We start from the raw sequence: 20,354 nt of genomic DNA on the forward strand, positions 1-20,354 counted from the left end.
GGGCCACAGCAACCCCCACTCAGCCCACCCTGACCACCATTACCCCCGCCGTCCAAAGATGGCCAGGCACAGGATTTTCCAGCTGGATGGTGCATATGGACATTGGTAATGTGCCCATGGTAGTGTATGTGCCCGTTGGCCCCACGCAAATTAGGTACCCTCCTGCTGACCCCGTAGCCTCTGACAGAGTCAGTGCTGGAGGGCACCGGTGGGTGCAATACCTGCATAACTGCCAGGATGGTGGCTCTTTTACAGATGCTTGAGTACTTTGTACTCATTCTTGTTAGGTTGTTGTCACACTTGGCACAATCTGCAAATCCTTGTTTGCAAATCAATCAAAAAAATAGTGCTTGCTGGTGGTAATCAGTTGTTCCCATGACATTTAATGAAGAAAAATGAGAAACAATCTTAACCAAAGATTAAACAACTATCATGCTACTTAGCAGTAATTTATATAAAATGTCCTTTAGGTTAGGAAATGTTTATTTTTTTCAGCTGTGAAAGTGAACTCTTCACTATTCATCAAATAAGGTCCAAATGATAAATTGTTCTTTGATGAATCACACATCAGTCTCAGTGCATTTTCTAGACAGGAACCAAACCTTCATTGGCTCTTTCTTGCCCTTCATGCTGACCAGATCTCTGTACTCCAGTTGAAACTGTGCATCTGAGTTCTCTGCACTCATTAGGCATCTAATTACAAAAAAGTGGCAATTAGGACCATTCATCTCATGAAACAACGCTAACTCGGAAAGCTAAAGGATAAGAATTGTCCACCCCAACCGTTACAATCTTACCACACAATACCATCCTTACTTGTATTGTTTAGGTGGCCATCATTTGTCAACAATACAGAGTATGATATTCTCCTGTAATATTTATTGATATAAAACTGCAGCTAACATGGCATGACGCACATTCAGTTCAACTTGTGATTAAGTTCTCGATTCATTATCATCAGCATTAACACTCAATGGCAGCAAATGAAATTGCCCCACAAAAAGGCATCTGTATATATTGAAATAATATCGAGGAGTGGGTGTTTTAACAATGTAATACTTGGGTTGCTGAAATGAAACAAACTGCCCATGTTTTGCTCTTATGGTTAAAGTTGTGATCTGATTCCATCAATGTGCTGCTGCCTTATAAACACACCCTAGCATAAATGGTAGTCTACATTGAACAACTGTTTGCTCCCCCCAAAAAACAAATATATTAAAAATTAAACTACTGCTCACCTATATGTATACTCCGAGACATTGATTCTCCCCTTTTCTCCAGTGGTTTCTGTCCTGCTTGTTAGGTTAACAGTATTTCCAAACAAACAATAGCGAGGCATCCTCTGGCCTATTACACCAGTGACCACTTCCCCAGTGTGAATGCCTATAGTGATCTGAAGTGAAAAAGAAGTTTTAAATTATGCAAAATGTTCCAAAACAAGCAGCATCTGAGTTGGGCAGAACATGAATGATCAACAATCAGCTGTTTCTCGCATACATGCGATGCAAATGTATCTGACATTCTGAGACCAAGACACCTCGGTTATAAATTGAAGGCACATGGCACGATTGTGAATCATCTGCTTTGATATCAAAGCAGGAACGTCATCACCTTGACATTCAGTTAAATCAGCCAAGTATTGCACAAAAGGAATTTGAAACAAGCAGACTGAATGGAAGTAATTTACCTAGTAACGCTCGCCAGCAACACATAATGGAAAATTGCAGGCCATGTGTCCGTTATTTTCCTTTATGCGCTGGTGGCGGGGAACAGCACACACTCAGAAAATTACCCCAACGTCTTCCATTTTGAGTAAAAAAACCTAGGAAAGAATATAATGAATAAGAGGTCTCATTCTTGGCCCATCAAGTCCTTTCCTTGCATAGGTCACATATTGCAATGCTTTACTTCTACTTTGTTTAATGTTAATGACTTCTACTCTGCACAGAAAAACTATTGGTACTGCCTGTGTGACAAGCACTTTTGAAGTAACAAGTATTCATGGGTCATCATGGCTGTGCAGTGTATTAGGGTTTCAACATGCTACTCCATAAAATGATACAATATTGCTGCAACTGAAGTTTTTGTGCAGAACCTGAGACTAGAAGGAGAATAAGATGTCATACATGAAGGAATTTCAAAAGGAAACAGTACCCAATTAAATCATGTACCTCATGGATAGCCCAAAGATTGCATACTGCAAAGTGCTGCCTGTTCCACCTGTATTCCTCACCCATTCCATGTCCTCACACAGCCATTCAGCTCAGTTTTTGTATCGCATTCATAACCATGTCTCCGGAGAGCATACCTTTAGGATGCAATGTCGAATCGGAAACCTTATCACACTTACAAAAGATCAGAGGAACATAAGAACATAACAAACAGGAGCAGGAGTAGGTCATATGGCCCCTTGAGCCTGCTCCGCCGCTTAATAAGATCATGGCTGATCTTTGATCTCAACTCCACTCTCCCGCCCGATCCCCATATCCCTTGATTCCGTTAAAGTCCAAAAATCTATCGATCTCAGTCTTGAATATACTCAACAACTGAGCATCCACAACCCTCTGGGGTAGAGAATTCCAAATATTCACGACCATCTGAATGAAGAAATTCCTCCTCATCTCAGTCCTAAATGGCCGACCCCTTATCCTGAGACTATGTCCCCTAGTTCTAGACTCTCCAGCCAGGGGAAATATCCTCTCAGCATCTACCAAGCCCTCTAAGAATTTTATACGTTTCAATGAGATCATCTCTCATTCTTCTAAACTCCAGAGAGTATAGGCCCAATCTACTCAATCTTTCTTCAAAGGACAACCCTCTCATGCCAGGAATCAATCCAGTGAACCTTCACTGCACCGCATCTAAGGCAAATACATCCTTCCTTATGTAAGGAGACCAAAACTGCACACAGTACTCCAGGTGTGGTCTCACCAAAGCCCTGTACAATTGCAGCAAGACATCCTTACTCTTATACTCCAACCCACCTCCAATAAAGGCCACAATGCCATTGCCTTACTAATTGTTCCTGTGCCTGCATGTTAACTTCCTGTGTTTCGTGTACAAGGACCCCCAAATCCCTCTGAACACCAACATTTAATAGTTTCTCACCATTTAAAAAATATTCCATTTTTCTATTTTTCCTACCAAAGTGAATAACCTCATATTTCCCCACATTATACTCCATCTGCCACCTTTTTGCCCACTCACTTGATATCCATTTGCAGTCTTTTTGGATCCTCCTCACAGCTTACTTTCCCACCTGGCTTTGTATCGTCAGCAAATTTGGATACATTACAATCGGTCCCTTCATTTAAGTGATGAATATGGATTGTAAATAGCTGAGGCCCAAGCACCAATCCCTGCGGCATTCCACTAGTTACAACTTGCCAATCCAAATATGATCCGTTTATTCCTACTCTCTGTTTTCTGCCCGTTAGACCATCCTCAATCCATGTTAATATATTACCCCCAATCCCACGAACCCTAATCTTGTGTAACAACCTTTTATGTGGCACGTTATTGAATGCTTTTTCAAGATCCAAATATATTACATCCACTGGTTCCCACTTATCTACTCTGCTAGTTACACCCTCAAAAAACTCTAACAGATTTGTCAAACATGATTTCCCTTTCATAAGACCGAGTTGACTTTGCCTAATCATATTATGATTTTCTAAATGCCCTGTTACCACATCCTTAATAATAAATTCTAGCATTTTCCCAACTACTGATGTCAGGCTAATTGGCCTGCAGTTCCCTGTTTTCTCTCTCCCTCCTTTCTTGAATAGTGGGGCTAATTTGCTACCTTCCAATTCACGGGGACTGTTCTAAAATCTAGGACATTCTGGAAGATCAAAACTCTGCAGCCACTACTTTTAAAACCCTAGGATGTGGGCCATCAGGTCCAGGGGATTTGTCAGCATTTAGTCCCATTAATTTTTCTAAAACTTTTACTTTGCTAATCTTAATTACTTTAAGTTCCTCCCTCTCATTAGACCCTTAGTTCCTTACTATTTCATAGAATCATAGAAAGGTTACAACACGGAAGGAGGCCATTCAGCCCATCGAGTCCGTGCCGGCTCTGTGCAAGAGCAATCCAGCTAGTCCCACTCCCACGCCCTATCCCCGTAGCTCTGCAAATTTTTTCCTTTCAAGTACTTATCCAGTTCCCTTTCGAAGGCCATGCTTGAATCTGCCTTCACCACCCCCTCAGACAGTGCATTCCAAATCCTAACCACTCACTGTGTAAAAAAGTTTTTCCTCATGTTACCTTTGTTTCTTTTGCCAATCACCATAAATCTATGACCTCTGGTTCTTGACCTTCCGCCAATGGGAACAGTCTCTCTCTATCTGCTCTGTCTGGACACTTCATGATTTTAAATACCTCTAACAAATCTCCTCTAAACCTTCTCTGTTCCAAGGAGGACAATCCCAGCTTCTCCAGTCTAGCCACATTACTAAAGACCCTCAACCTGGAATCATTCGAGTAAATCTCTTCTGCACCCTCTCTAAGGCTTTCACATCTATCCTAAAGTGTGGTGCCCAGAACTGGACACAGTACTCCAGTTGTGGTTGAACCAGTGTTTTATAAAGGTTTATCATGACTTCCTTGCTTTTGTACTCTTATGCCACTATTTATAAAGCCCAGGATTCCGTATGCTTTATTACCCGCTTTCTCAACCTGCACTGCCACCTTCAATGATTTGTGTACATATAACCCCACATCTCGCTGTTCCTGTACCCCTTTTAGAATTGTGCCCTTTAGTTTATATTGCCTCTCCTCATTCTTCTTACCGAAATGTATCACCTCGCATTTTTTCTGTGTTAAATTTCATCTGCCATGTGTCCGCCCATGCCATCAGCCTGTCTATATACTCTTGAAGTCTATCACTATCCTCTTCACTGTTCACTACACTTCCAAGTTTTGTGTCATCTGCAAATTTTGAAATTGTGCAGTGTACACCCAAGTCCATGTCATTAATATATATCAAGAAAAGCAGTGGCCCTAGTACCGACCCCTGGGGAACACCACTGAACACCTCCCTCCAGTCTGAAAAACAATCGTTCACCATTACTCTCTGTTTCCTGTTACTTAACCAATTCTGCATCCATGCTGCTATTGCCCCTTTTATTCCATGGGCTTCAATTTTGATGACAAGCCTATCATGCGGCACTTTATCAAACGCCATTTGTAAGTCCATATACACATCAGCTGCATTGCCCTCATCTACCCTTTCTGTTTCCTCATCAAGAACTCTTATCAAGTTAGTTAAACACGATTTGCCTTTAACAAATCCATGCTGTCTTTCCTTAATCAATCCACATTTGTCTAAGTGACTGCTAATTATGTTCCGGATTATTGTTTCTAAAAGTTTCCCCATCACTGAGGTTAAACTGATTAGCCTTTAGTTGCTGGGTTTTTCCTTTACACCCTTTTGTGAACAAGGGTGTAACATTTGAAATTCTCCAGTCATCTGGCACCACCCCCATATCTAAGGATTTTTGGAAGATTATGGCCAGTACCTCTGCAATTTCCACCCTTACTCAGCAACTTTGGATGCATCCCACCTGGATCGGATGACTTATCTACTTTAAGTACAGCTAGCCTTTCAAGCGCCTCCTCTTTATCAATTTTTAGCCCATCCAGTATCTCAACTACATCTTCCTTTACTTTGGCAGCATCTTCTTCCTTGGTAAAAACAGATGCAAAGTACTCATTTAGCACCTCGGCCATGCCCTCTGACTCCATGAGTAGATCTCCTTTATGGTCCCTAATCGGCCCCACCCCTCCTCTTACTACCCGTTTACTGTTTACATGCCTATAGATTCTGTTTTATGTTGGCTGCCAGTCTATTCTCTATCACTGTCTTTGCCCCTCTTATTTCCTTTATCACTTCCCCTCTGAACTTTCTATATTCAGCCTGGTTCTCACTTGTGTAATCAACCTGACATCTGTCATTTGCCCCTTTTTTCTGCTTCATCTTACTCTCTATCTCTTTTGTCAGGGAGCTCTGGCTTTAGTTGCCTTACCTTTTCCCCTCGTGGGAATGTACCTAGACTGTACCCGAACCATCTCCTCCTTAAAGACCCCCCATTGTTCAGTTACAGTTTTGTCTGCCAATTTTTGATTCCAATTTACCTGGGCCAGATCTGTTCTCATCCCACTGAAATTGGCCCTCCTCCAATTGAGTACTTTTACTTTAGAGTGGTCCTTTTCCATAGCTATTCTAAACCTTATGATACTATGATCACTGGTCCCTAAATGTTCCCCACTGACACTTGCTCCACTTGACCCACCTCATTCCCCAGAACCAAGTCCAGCAATGCCTCCTTCCTCATTGGGCTATAAATGTACTGGTCAAGAAAGTTCTCCTGAACACACTTCAAAAATTCCTCCCCCTCTTTGCCCCTTATATTATTACTATCCCAGTCTATATTAGGATAGTTGAAGTCTACCGTTATCACTACTGTATGACTTTTGCACCTCTCTGTAATTTCCCTGCAAATTTGCTCCTCTATATCCTTCCCACTAATTGGTGGCCTATAGAATACACCCAGTAATGTAATTGCACCTCTATTGTTTCTTAACTCTAACCAAATAGATTCTGTCTTTGATCCCTCCAGGACATTTCTCTCCAACACTGCAATATTCTCCTTAATCAATACTGCCACCAAACCCCTTTATTTCCTTCCCTATCTTTCCTGAATATCTTGTATCCAGGAATATTTAGTACCCAATCCTGCCCTTTTTTGAGCCAAGTCTCCGTTATCGTCACATCATATTTCCATGTGGCTATTTGCGCCTGCAGCTCACCAACCTTGTTTACCACGTTTTGTGAGTTTACACACATGCACTGCATTTCTGTTATGTTTTTTGTATCTTCTGCTGTGAAGACAAATATAAAACATTTGGTTAACGTCTCTGCCATTTCCTTATTCCCCATTATAATTTCTCCTGTCTCTGCCTCTAAGGGACCCATGTTTACTTTTGCTAATCTCTTCCTTTTTACTTGTAGAAGCTCTTACAATCTATTTTTATATTTCTTGCCAGTTTACTCTCATATTCAATTTTCTCCCTCTTTATCAATTTCAGTATCATAATATCTCAAGTCACTTAAGAGCAACCTAGCTGCATGAAGCTCAGCCACTTACTAACATCCAGGTTGGTGTGCAGGTTATGCACATGTCTGTCACTTTGCATATGGTCCTTCAACTTCCAACCTCACAAGATGAGTTTTTTTGCTAGTGTAATCAGATACCATCCTGAGGATACAATTCCAACCAGCAGCAAGATCTCTCTGGCTGAAGGCACATCTCTGCTGACTTGGCCAAGATGCTCCCACAGAGTCCTTGAACCCAGCTACGTGGGAAACGATTGGTCTGGACAACCTGCCTCAGACCTTCTTCTGATAAATCTTCTGGAAATCTTAATTGTCCACTAGCTCCCTGCAGATAAGAAGAATTCCAAAAGAATGCCCATCCTACCAGTTGGAGCTGTTACATATCAAAATAAAACTCCCCTGACTGGTCGGTGGTAAAAAGAGAAAAAGTAAAAAAAAGTGAAATGAAAAACAAATGCATGAAAGGACACCAAAATGGCCCAATTTTTTTTTACAAAAGACTCACCAAATGATTGCACTAACAGCTTTAACATTTTAAGTTTCTTTCTGCCTGCCTGTGTAAAAGACACAATGTATATCGAGTGTACTGGGACGTGCTGTTCTCCGTGACTGGCCTGTTTGAATAACAACGACACCTTTTGATTGGTGTGATGCTGTCCCAACATTGTATAAGATATGCGATTTGAGAACCTTTTCATTCAATCATCTGACGAAGGAGATAATCTCCGAAAGCTTGTGATTTTAAAATAAATTTGTTGGACTATAACCTGGTGTTGTAAGATTCCTTAGCTTTAACAAAGGCAGGATGTACTTTCTCCTATCTATGCACCAGCTGCCGATGTCTGTGCACCTCCTTTTAAGCCCTAATCCAAACCCATGGAAATGCCAGGGCTGGGAGGCATGCCCCCAGGAACAATTTTTCTGGCCCTTTAAGGAGGCTTGCACCGTGGAGCAGTACAAGCCTCCTTTTCCCCCAGCACCGCCCAAGTGGAAAGCCCCAGGCAATGCAACTGCAGTGCTTTTGTAGCACAAGGCTACTACCCTGGAATTTCAGCTGTCTCCACGCCGAGCACGCACCTGCATGTTGGAATATTAGGCATGGAGGAGCACGCTCCCATTACAGCCTGCCCGATTTTCCACAAAAGTGAAAAATTATCCCTCTGTTAGGACCAATTAGTATGTTTAATATAGCCCACAGGAACTGAGACACAAACAGGTGGAGGTGATTTTGGTCTCCTTACCATGCCATTTGCACTTGAAAGTGGGGCAGTAGCGGGCAGAAAATGGTAGGTCAGTTCCTTCCACCCAGTTTGAGGACTTGTGTGATTTTCTGGCAGCTAAAGCTCCTCTCTGAAATGGACAGCAGCCTCATGAATACATTCAAATCTGGGTTCAGTGACATTATTATGAAGTCAATGCAATTTTCCAATCTTACCACCTAACATCATTATCTACTCCCAACCACAAACCACAGGTGGTAAAAGTTGTTAAGCAGCCATCTCCAGTAGTATTTAAAGGCATTCTATCTTCTCTCAAGTAAAGCTGTATGCACCTTTTGGATTTTTTTTTGCACTAGCTTTTGTCCTTAAAGTTAGTAAAAATTGTTTTATTTGCTATTGTAATGGAGATTTTGGTATTGCATACCCACTCTGGGGGAAGGAAGGAGTAAAGAGAGCTACAACTGGAGGGAGTGCTTGGAGAAATCTTTACCATCCCAACAGAGTTCACAGGTTGAGATAACTACAGAAGAATATATCTGCAGTTATCTGAGGAACAATACTTAAAAGAGGCTTTCTGAGGAGGCAGTGTCAGAGTTGTGTCAATTCCTGCAACAAAACCTGCAGATAACTGCTAGAGTTAGCACAGCACTGCCTGTTGCAATCAAGGTAACTACATTCCTCAGCTTCTTTGCCACCTGCTGCTTCAGCCTGTAGACATCAACATCAGTCAATCTGCAGGCAACGCTCATATTAAACAGGTGACTGATGCACATTTCCGAGAGCAAACAAATTCATCATTTTCCCCCGTGGACATCCTGAAGCAGCAGGAGACGGCTTTAGGATTTGCCCAGATCATTGGGTTCCCCCAGTCCACAGCATCAGTCAACCAATCCCTCACTGTTTGCCTGTGCACAGCGAGTTAAAGGCTGGCCACTTGGAAGGCAGGGCTGTGCCCTGCACACCTGGCTTAGGACTCGTTTTAGGAACTCACGCTCTGCTGTGGAACTCTGCTCCAATTAGACCCATGGTCCAAAAGTTGCCTGCAGCCAGAGCTGTTCAACAGCAACTCACTGATATGTTGTGCCACCTCTTGCCATACGAACATACGAAAATGATAGGCAGGAAAAGACCAGCTGGTCCATCAAGCCTATCAAACATGCATGATGTCTGGAGCATCATGACCAGACACTTCTTACCATATAGCCATATAATCTCCTGGGAAGGCAAAAAAACAGAAAAAAAACAGGGCCATAAAGGGAAAAACATCTGGAAAATTCCTCTCTGACTCCATCAGGTGATCAGATTCCATGACTGTTCACAAAATTGCTTGAGCACCCATCAACTATTCAAGGGGAAGAGGACCTCCCTCCTCTCATAAACTTGCTCCACCAACATTTCTATTGCTGAATCAGAAAACTTCAGGGTCTTCTGGAAATCTTCTTGTCTCCAGATACCTTCCTGCAGCTCCATAATGTGCATTTTCCGTTTGATCACAACAAAAATCCATCTCCCCTTTAAGCTGATGCATAACCCTATGAACCTGTAGCAGTGCTTAATTTTATGCGTCCTAATCAACAATATGGAGAGTGAGTTTCAGTCAGGATTTTTTTAAAGTACGTTTTCTAAGCATTTACTGAAGTGGCAGTATTAGGACATCATATGGACCTGCACAGCAAAGGTGGAAAAAACAGTTTTTAGCACACATATAAATCAGGCATCATTGTGCCAGTTGCTGGCCCCAATTTTAGCATCAGCATCCAAAAGAGGAAAACTGTGTCTCTTGAGTAACTGTTGTCCTTTTACTAGATTGCAAAGCTTTCTGTAAAAAAGAAAAAAGCTGATTTATTTTACATAACTAACAAAACCCTATTTTCAGAAATTATGGGAGAAAATTTCCATGGAAGGGATAATTGAAGTAATCGTGGCAGGTGTCCATGCCTGTAGTGGTTCAACCGTGGTGCTTGCCTTGCACAGCCAGCATTATCTCGGAGCGTTACGTAGCTGCTTCAAGAGGAGAAGCTAGAGGCCACTCAGACCAAAGAGATAAAGGGTGTAATTTAGAATACTTGCTGCAGTCCCAACCATGAAGTGACGTTTCACTGTTTATCTTTTGGGCCCATTTTAGGCCCGGAACAGAACCAAAGCCTACTCATCAGACATGGATTCCACTGGGCCAATCAGAGGCATTACTAGTAGGATTCAACGAGTTACCCAGGAATGCCCCCAAGCATGCTCCCAAAACTACCACCAGGATATAAGGTGGGGGAAGAGGCAGAAAAAACATTCCTACATCCCTTCCCCCAATTGGATTTTGCCATTCAGCTTAAATGGGTTGGAAACGTATGGGGTTCTGACCCACCCACCCCCCAACTCCTGCCACAACTCCATCAGAATTTCACACCTTGGTGAAGAATTTTGGACTTTTCAATATGGACTTGTAATACCTGATAATAAGGAAGACTGAAGAGATGAACTTGAAACTCTGGATATGGTCCTTTTTGGTGTCTGCTCTTAAACAAGGCTAAGTAAGGCCTACAGTGCGGGAACTGCCAGGGTGACGCTCTCCCAGGAAACATGAGATGGATAAAGGAAGGGACTTTGTCACAGCATGATGGATTAAAGTATGAACAGCAAATGGAGGATAAGCCTTGTGCAGTCAAGACAGAATTGCAGGCGGGCTAGTTTGTGATCGATAGCCTACTGAGAATGGGTCGTTTGTATCAAAGCACCAATGAAGCAGAGGATTTTGGGAAAGTTGCCCAAATTCAAAAGGTATCATGGATATTATTGTTGCTTCAGACTATTCTGAAAGAGATTTGCTGTACTTTCAAAAGATAAGACCAAGGTTAGAGACAAGACAGCTATCTGGCTGGACCTTAGGTACTGTGAGAAACTGCCATAAACATTGGCAGGCTTTTCTTCCAGCAGCAAGAGGGTGTAAGAACAGCTATTTTACAGTGATCTCTAGGAGCCAGAAGAAGAAGCAATTAAAGAAGAGGTCGATGAAGAATTAATCCCTTAGTCTCCCGAAGCAGACAAATTGATTATTTTGAATTTCAAGTTGTACTCCCGGATAGGGTTGTAAGCATCTTTATCTGTAAAACTGTAGTGTCTTAATGTCAATTAAACCAATTATTTAGAAAAGTGTTTCAGTCTCGGTTGATTCTTACCTCACGTATCCTAAAGAATTTTTTTAAAATGCTGAATTTCTCTCCTTATTTCACCCAATTTCTTTACCAGAATGTCAATTATGGGGAAAAACAGGCCTTCTCCCACTTTAGTTAAAATAAGAATTTTGGGCCCAAGTAATACTGCTCATATTCCAAAGAGATTAGGTTTCAAGATAGGGAAAAGAATTTTGTAATCTGCGACAGATTCGTAAGTCCAGATCATTTGTGTCTAGGTAGCAAATATAAGAACAACCCCAACACACACGTCAGTGGAACACCACCAACCACGTCTTTGTTGGCCGAGAAACTTCTTTTTACTCCCAACCTTCGTCTTTTGCCCTCCAACCATTTCTCTATCCATGGTTTCTTTCCAATATTTCATACTATGTAAGCAGCAATTAGTTTTCATTCCAAAAATGTCATTAATGAGATAAGGTTTGATTTTCAATTTTGTTCTGTTTGTTTAAATTGTGTGTAAAACGTATCTGTCCTTTATACGCGTAATTCTTGTGCTGCATGGTTTTCTTTGGCTTAGGTGGCACACTCAAGATAAGCAGATAAATAAGTAAGTTTAAGTGGTTTCTCTCTTTTTAGTTATAACACTGTCCAAAGCTAATATTTAAGCAGAAAATACTAAAAACATTGACATGAGTACGGCATCGCTTTTTTCAACTGTTTTGTTAAAACTCCTGTGTCATCTAAAGCATTGTAATCTGAACAATCAATTTGACATCACTATTTGATAACTAACTAAATTAATTAACTTCCGATTGTAGTTTCAGAGCTTAACTGTTTTTCAGATCAGCCTCCCCGTTGTCTCCAAGCCAGATCTCCAGGGCTGGTTTCCACATTCCCTCTGGCCTACGGGCTCCATACCCCTACCTACTCACTCCATCTTAGCCCCAGCCACCCTGCTTTCTCCCAGCCCCACACACCAGACTCTAGTTTCTCGCTTCCAGCTCCAGGCCCTAAACTGCAGTTTGTCAGTAACCCAGATGTGTTGCAGCCGCTCCCAGATATACCAATAATGGTTGGGCAGTGGCTCCAAACCCAGCATGACAGCAACAAAAGAACCATCTGGCCTACAACAGAGATGCATTGCAGACCCAGGTCCTGGCACATTCACTCATACCAAGGGAGCAACATTCAGAGGGTCAGAGTCATAGAGTCATAGAGTCATAGAGTTATACAGCACGGATAGAGGCCCTTCGGCCCATCGTGTCCGCGCCGGCCATCAGCCCTGTCTACTCTAATCTCATATTCCAGCATTTGGTCCGTAGCCTTGTATGCTATGGCATTTCAAGTGCTCATCCAAATGCTTCTTGAATGTTGTGAGGGTTCCTGCCTCCACAACCCTTTCAGGCAGTGAGTTCCAGACTCCAACCACCCTCTGGGTGAAAAAGTTCTTTCTCAAATCCCCTCTAAACCTCCCGCCTTTTACCTTGAATCTATGTCCCCTTGTTATAGAACCCTCAACGAAGGGAAAAAGCTCCTTAGTATCCATCCTATCTGTGCCCCTCATAATTTTGTACACTAAGAGCTCCAAGACTGGCTCCACGTGCGATGAAAGGGAGACAGGAAAAAGAGGCACACAGGAAAAAAGAGAAATACACAGAGAGAGGAAATGTATCAGAGGCATACAGAATGGGAGACGTATAGAAAAGAGAAAGAAAAGGTAAACAGAGGAAAAGGTAGAAAATATCTAAGAGGTATAGAGACTGCAAACATAAAAGAGAGGCAAAAAGAAGGAAAGACAAGAGAAAGAGAAAATGCAAGAAAAAGAATCAGAGACAGAGAGGTGCAAACCTACAAATAACTTTATGATATTAGCGAACAAACATTTAAATTTTAAAAGGTTAATGCCTCCACTAAAATAGAAAACAAATGAAGTCATACCACAAGCAATAATATCTAGGCTGCAAAAACAATGGAACAAATTGTGTGAGGGGGTAATTTTAACATAACCCGGCCAACGGAAACTGACAGGATCAGATCAGCCGTTTTTACACCCCACCTGATTTACACTGTACCTAACTCTACTTTCCATTAACTTCAATGGAAAGGAAAATCAGGCGGGATATAAATTGGGTGGACGATCTGATCCTGTCAGTTTCCTGCTGGGTGGGTTAGGTTAAAATTACAACAGAAAGCATGGAAGACAAACAAAATACAGAGAGAGACAGAAAGAATTAGAGAGTGGGAAACAAGCAGTGAGGAAGAGAGGCATAATTTTTCTTGTCAATGAACAATGCCATTGAAGATCAGCTGGTATATTAAACCAGAGTAGGTGAATATGACCAATTTTTGTAAATTCACAGTTTTGCACAACTAACCTGTACCGGTTCTCCATCAACCTTCACCTGCCCTGCGATCTCCATCATGTCCAAAGCAAGGTGGCATATGGAATTAGCATGATGGACGCATGGCTCTGGCAGACCACTCACAGTCATGTACTTATCACCAACTGTCTCCACCTGAATAAATAAGGGCAAAGACCAGCCTCCTTAAAAGTTGCTTAATAAAATGAACAATCTAAATTTAGGAAAGATACTAAATATCACAAACCTTTCAACTGTAACATTAATTTAAAGCAGGGGAGCCACCATCAGTATGTATTCATTTAAAGTTTGAGCCTTGAAAAGAACGATGTTTAACAAAAATAACTTACATTTATAGAAGGGTGAATAAAAGGAGCAGGGAGAGCGGACCTGAGCGGTGAAATAAAAAGACAAAAAGTGACGTCACAGGAGCGCCGAGGATAAGTTAGTGTAAGTATTTAGTTTATTGGTAATTGTTTTTAGTGGTTATTGTATTTAGTGGTTAATATCTTTAGCGGTAGTTAGTGTTTTTAGTGGTTAACCTGTTAGTGTTAGTTAAAAAGCTTAGAACTAAACCTTTAAAAACAGTGGGAAACTAGTTTAAATTAGATAAATTTAAAAAAATAAACCAAGTCAAATAATTACATAAAAATTTTGATTAATTAAATATATAAAACAAGATTAGATAGCGATGGCAGGGCAGGTGGTGTGTTGTAACTGCAGCATGTAGGATTTGGTGGAGACCAGCGAGATCCCGAGCAACCACATCTGCAGAAAGTGCCTGCAACTCGAGAAACCTCAGCTCAGAGTTGTTGAGCTGGAGTCCGAGCTGCAGACACCGTGATGCATCAGGGGGAGGGAAGAGTTATCTGGGCACTTTGAGGGTTAAATTGGACAAGGTCAATAATCAGGCATGGGAAGCGCGATCCGTGGCAAGCCCGCGCCTGGTGTATCCTGCACAGGCAGTACGTGAATGTCGTGCTGCCTGCTAATTAGAATGATTCCTCCATGCAGCCAGCACTACCCGCGCTGCTGAGAGGCTGCACGGAGAATCAGGAAGCCCGAAATGGGGCCAGCGCATGTCACAAGAAGCCTTAAAGATGCAGGTGCACACTTTCCATGGCAGGTGCACAGTCCACTGGAGGAGGGAAAGATGGCAGGAAGGATTGTGGGCGCCCACACTTCCGACGATTGACTGGAGTCCCTGGTGGAGGTGGGTGGGTACCTGCAGGGTGACAGGAGACCCTCAAGACTCCAGCTCTACAGGCATTGGGAGGCTGTGGCCCAGGAAGTCAACGCCAGGAGCATGGCACCACACACGTGGGTGCAGTGCCGAAAGAAGTTCAACGATTTGACATGAGTCAAGGTGAGTGAATGCAAGTGTCAAGTGGCACAACCTACCAACTGCATCATTGCTCCACGCATGACAGCCCCCGTCACCCACCCACCAACAAACACTGCCCATCCATATGCAATGCTGCATTTCAGATGCTGCATCTCACCCTCACATAGCACCACATTTGCAGGCCACACAATCACTCGCAGGTCACACACACTGGCAGCTATTCAACCATGACAGGCACATCAACCAGACACCTTGCAGGATACTCACTGACACACAGCCCTCTGTCTTGCAGGAGAAGGTGGCGCATAACAGCCAGCAACAGGAGAGACCTGAGGGCAGACAAGGATGCCTACATGTCCTCGCTCCCTTGGAGGAGACTGTGTTTCGGATCATTGGGCCGGCCGGCGCTCCAACCGTGACCACATGCTGCGCTGGAGGTCCCGATGAAGGAGGTCTCTGCATATCTAATAATCCTTCTCGTTTCCCACATCTCCCTCCTCCCACAATCTTTTCTGATTCACGTGCTGCAGAGTTTATCAGCACGCACATCTTACTTGCTCCTCTCCCCATTCCACAACTCAACCTGTTTCCCTTTGTCATTGCAGGAGTATGGGAAATAAGGCGGATGAGATGAGGGCACAGATAGACAGTGTGATATCTTAACTATGACATGAACATGGCTTAAAGAGGGGCAGGACTGGCAGCTCAACGTCCCTGGTTACAGGGTTTTCAGACGCAATAGAGAGGGGGATAAAAAACAAGGGGGGTTGCAATTTTGGTTGAAGGAGCATCAAATGAGGCCTTATGGGTTGAGCTAAAGAACAAAAAAGGGGCAGTCACACGACTGGGAGTGTACTATAGACCCCCAAACAGTCAGAGGGAGATAGAGGAGCAAATATGTAGGCAAATTTCAACTACCCGAATATTATAGAATCATAGAAGTTTACAACATGGAAACAGGCCCTTCGGCCCAACATGTCCATGTCGCCCAGTTTATACCACTAAGCTAGTCCCAATTGCCTGCACTTGGCCCATATCCCTCTTTACCCATCTTACCCATGTAACTGTCCAAATGCTTTTTAAAAGACAAAATTGTACCCGCCTCTACTACTGCTTCTGGCAGCTCGTTCCAGACACTCACCACCCTTTGAGTGAAAAAATTGCCCCTCTGGACCCTTTTGTATCTCTCCCCTCTCACCTTAAATCTATGCCCCCTCGTTATAGACCCCCCTACCTTTGGGAAAAGATTTTGACTATCGACCTTATCTATGCCCCTCATTATTTTATAGACTTCTATAAAATCACCCCTAAACCTCCGATTCTCCAGGGAAAAAAGTCCCAGTCTATCCAAGCTCTCCCTATAAGTCAAACCATCCAGTCCCGGTAGCATCCTAGTAAATCTTTTCTGCACTCTTTCTCGTTTAATAATATCCTTTCTATAATAGGGTGACCAGAACTGTACACAGTATTCCAAGTGTGGCCTTACTAATGTCTTGTACAACTTCAACAAGACATCCCAACTCCTGTATTCAATGGTCTGACCAATGAAGCTTGCTGAATGCCTTCTTCACCACCCTATCCACCTGTGACTCCACTTTCAAGGAGCTATGAACCTGTACTCCTAGATCTCTTTGTTCTATAACTCTCCCCAACGCCCTACCATTAACGGAGTAGGTCCTGGCCCGATTCGATCTCCCAAAATGCATCACCTCACATTTATCTAAATTAAACTCCATCTGCCATTCATCGGCCCACTGGCCCAATTTATCAAGATCCCGTTGCAATCCTAGATAACCTTCTTCACTGTCCACAATGCCACCAATCTTGGTGTCATCTGCAAACTTACTAACCATGCCTCCTAAATTCTCATCCAAATCATTAATATAAATAACAAATAACAGCGGACCCAGCACCAATCCCTGAGGCACACCGCTGGTCACAGGCCTCCAGTTTGAAAAACAACCCTCTACAACCACCCTCTGTCTTCTGTCGTCAATCCAATTTTGTATCCAATTGGCTACCTCACCTTGGATCCCTTGAGATTTAACCTTATGTAACAACCTACCATGCGGTACCTTGTCAAAGGCTTTGCTGAAGTCCATGTAGACCACGTCTACTGCACAGCCCTCATCTATCTTCTTGGTTACCCCTTCAAAAAACTCAATCAAATTCGTGAGACATGATTTTCCACTCACAAAACCATGCTGACTGTTCCTAATCAGTCCCTGCCTCTCCAAATGCCCGTAGATCCTGTCTCTCAGAATACCCTCTAACAACTTACCCACTACAGATGTCAGGCTCACCGGTCTGTAGTTCCCAGGCTTTTCCCTGCCGCCCTTCTTAAACAAAGGCACAACATTTGCTACCCTCCAATCTTCAGGCACCTCACCTGTAGCTGTCGATGATTCAAATATCTCTGCTAGGGGACCTGCAATTTCCTCCCTAACTGGGATACAAATAGTGTGAATGGTATAGAGGGCACAGAATTCTTAAATTGCATACAGGAGAATTTTTTTAGCCAGTATATAGCAAGCCCAACGAGATTGGGGTGGGGGGGGGGGCAGTTTTGGATTTAGTTCTAGGAAATGAAGAGGGGCAGGTGGAAGAAGTAGCAGTGGGGGAGAGCATTTTGTGGTAGTGATCATAATACAGTTAGTTTTAGCATAGTTATGGAAAAGGACAATGACAGAGCAGGAGCTAAAGTTTTCAATTGGGGAAAGGCCAATTTTACTAAACTGGGAAGTGATTTAGCAGAAGTGGACTGGAAACAGTTACTTGAAGGTAAATCAGTGTCAGAGCAGTGGGAGACATTTAAAGGGGTGATTCAAGGGGTTCAGGGTAAACATGTTCCCACAAAGAAAAAGGGATGGGCTGCCAAATCTAGAGCCCCCTGGATGTCAAGAAGCATTCAGGGTAAGATAAGGCAGAAAAAGAAAGCCTATGATAAACACTAGGAACTCAATACTATGGAAAGCTTCGAGGAGTATGCAAAGTGCAGGGGTGAAGTTAAAAAGGAAATTAGGAAAGCAAAGAGAGGGCATGAAAAAAAATTAGCAGGTAAAATGAAGGAAAACCCAAAGATGTTTTATAAATACATTAAGAGCAACAGGTTAACTAAGGAAAGAGTAGGGCCTACTAGAGACCAAAAAGGTAAACTATGTGTGGAGATGGAAGCTGTGGGTATGGTTCTTAATGAATACTTTGCACCTGTCTTCACAAAGGAGAGGGATGATGCAGAGATTGATGTTAAGGAGGAGTCGTGTGAAATATTGGATGGGATAAACATAGTGAGAGAGGAAGTATTAAGGGGATAAGCATCTTTGAAAGTGGATAAATCACCAGGGCCGGATGAAATGTATCCCAGGCTTTAAAAGAAGCCGGGGGGAAATAGCAGAGGCTTTAACAATCATTTTCCAAACTTCACTGGATACAGGCGTAGTGTCGGAGGATTGGAGGACTGCTAACGTTGTACCATTGTTTAAAAAGGGAGCGAAGAATAGACCGAGTAATTACAGGCCAGTCAGTCTAACCTCGGTGGTGGGCAAATTATCGGAATCAATTCTGAGGGACAGGATAAATTGTCACTTAGAAAGGCACAGTGTAATCAAGAACAGTCATCACGGATTTGTTAAGGGGAGGTCGTGTCTGACTAACTTGATTGAATTTTCCAAGGAGGTGACAAGGAGGATCGACGAGGGTACCGCAATTGATGTAATCTACATGGATTTTAGCAAGGCTTTTGACAAGGTCCCACATGGCAGATTGGTCAAAAAAGTAAAGGCCCTTGGGATCCAAGGGAATGTGGCAAATTGGATCCAAAATTGGCTCAGTGGCAGGAAGCAAAGGATAATGGTCGAGGGGTGTTTTTGCCTCTAGAAGGCTGTTTCCAGTGGGGTGCCGCAGGGCTCGGTACTAGGTCCTTTGCTTCTGGTAGTATACATTAACGATTTGGACTTAAATGTAGGGAGCATGATTAAGAAATTTGCGGATGACACATAGATGACAATAGTGAGGAGGAAAGCTGTAGACTGCACAAAGATATCAAATGGGCTGAAAAGTGGCAAATGGAGTTCAATTCAGAGAAGTGTGAGGTGATGCATTTGGGAGGATACTGAGAGATGTAGAGGAAATGAGGGACCTTGGAGTGCATGTCCACAGATCCCGAAAGGTAGCAGGTTAAGAAGGCATATAGAATGCTTTCCTTTATTAGCCGAGGCATAGAATATAAAAGCAGGGATGTTATGCTGGAACTGTACAGTTCTGGTCACCACATTGTAGGAAGGATGTAATTGCACTAGAGAGGGTGCAGAGGAGATTTACGACGATGTTGCCAGGACTGGAGAATTTTAGCCATGATGACAGATTGGATAGGCTGGGGTTGTTTTCCCTGGAACTGAGAAGGCTGAGGGGTGATTTGATTAAGGTGTACAAAATTATGAAGGGCCTAGATAGAGTGGATAGGAAGGACCTATTTCCCTTAGCAGAGGGGTCAATAACCAGGGGGCATAAATTTAAAGTGATTGGTAGAAGGATTAGAAATGAGGAAAACTTTTTTCACCCAGAGGGTGGCGGGGGTCTAGAACTCACTGCCTGTGGGGGTGGTAGAGACAGAAACCCTCAACTCATTTAAAAAATACCTGGATGTGCACCTGAAGAGCCGTGACCTGGAGGGCTACGGACCAAATGCGGGAATGTGGGATTAGGCTGGGTGGCTCGTTTCTCAGCCGACGCGGACACAATGGGCCGAATGGCCTCCTTCTGTGCCATAAATTTTCTATGATTCTATGATTTTCTAACACGTGGCAGCACCGTTGAGGAGGAGGAGGAGGAGGAGAACACTGAAGCCACACCGTCACTCGATCTGACACTTGCTTCCACCAGCTCAGAGACTGACACTGCGCGTCCTCTAGAGGCTAGGTTAGAGGAGGGATCTGCACGTGGTGAGACACCAGGCACAAATGCGCAGGAGCCGGGGTGGAGGGAACGGATACCATGGTGCCAGCTCGCCAGAGAGCGAGGTCGCTCTCTAGTTCTGCTGCAGAGGAGTCAGATGAGGACTTCGAGGGCCAGGCTACAGAAGACGGCTGATGGGCGTACTCAACCAAATGCTTGGTGCATTGGAAAGCCTGCCAGAAAGCCTGTGCACAATGACAAGGGGCATGGAGGAGTCCACCTCGAAC

The 20,354-nt window shown here is 43.3% G+C and overlaps 1 protein-coding gene across 1 annotated transcript in view; it reads right to left on the reverse strand.

The window, feature by feature from the left end:
* Positions 1 to 432: 432 nt before the first annotated feature.
* gucy1b1 (guanylate cyclase 1 soluble subunit beta 1) overlaps positions 433 to 20,354 on the reverse strand; it is a 145,633-nt gene continuing 125,711 nt past the window's right edge. The window contains exons 11-13 of the mRNA XM_067969961.1: positions 13,845 to 13,985; positions 1,239 to 1,393; positions 433 to 693 (exon numbers count right to left, since the gene is read on the reverse strand). Coding sequence (XP_067826062.1) covers positions 561 to 693; positions 1,239 to 1,393; positions 13,845 to 13,985 — 429 coding nt within the window. The 3' untranslated portion in view covers positions 433 to 560. The remainder of the gene's footprint in view (positions 694 to 1,238; positions 1,394 to 13,844; positions 13,986 to 20,354) is intronic.

Source organism: Heptranchias perlo, chromosome 1 (assembly GCF_035084215.1).
Source record: "Heptranchias perlo isolate sHepPer1 chromosome 1, sHepPer1.hap1, whole genome shotgun sequence".
In the NCBI taxonomy this organism is placed as follows: Eukaryota; Metazoa; Chordata; class Chondrichthyes; order Hexanchiformes; family Hexanchidae; genus Heptranchias; species Heptranchias perlo.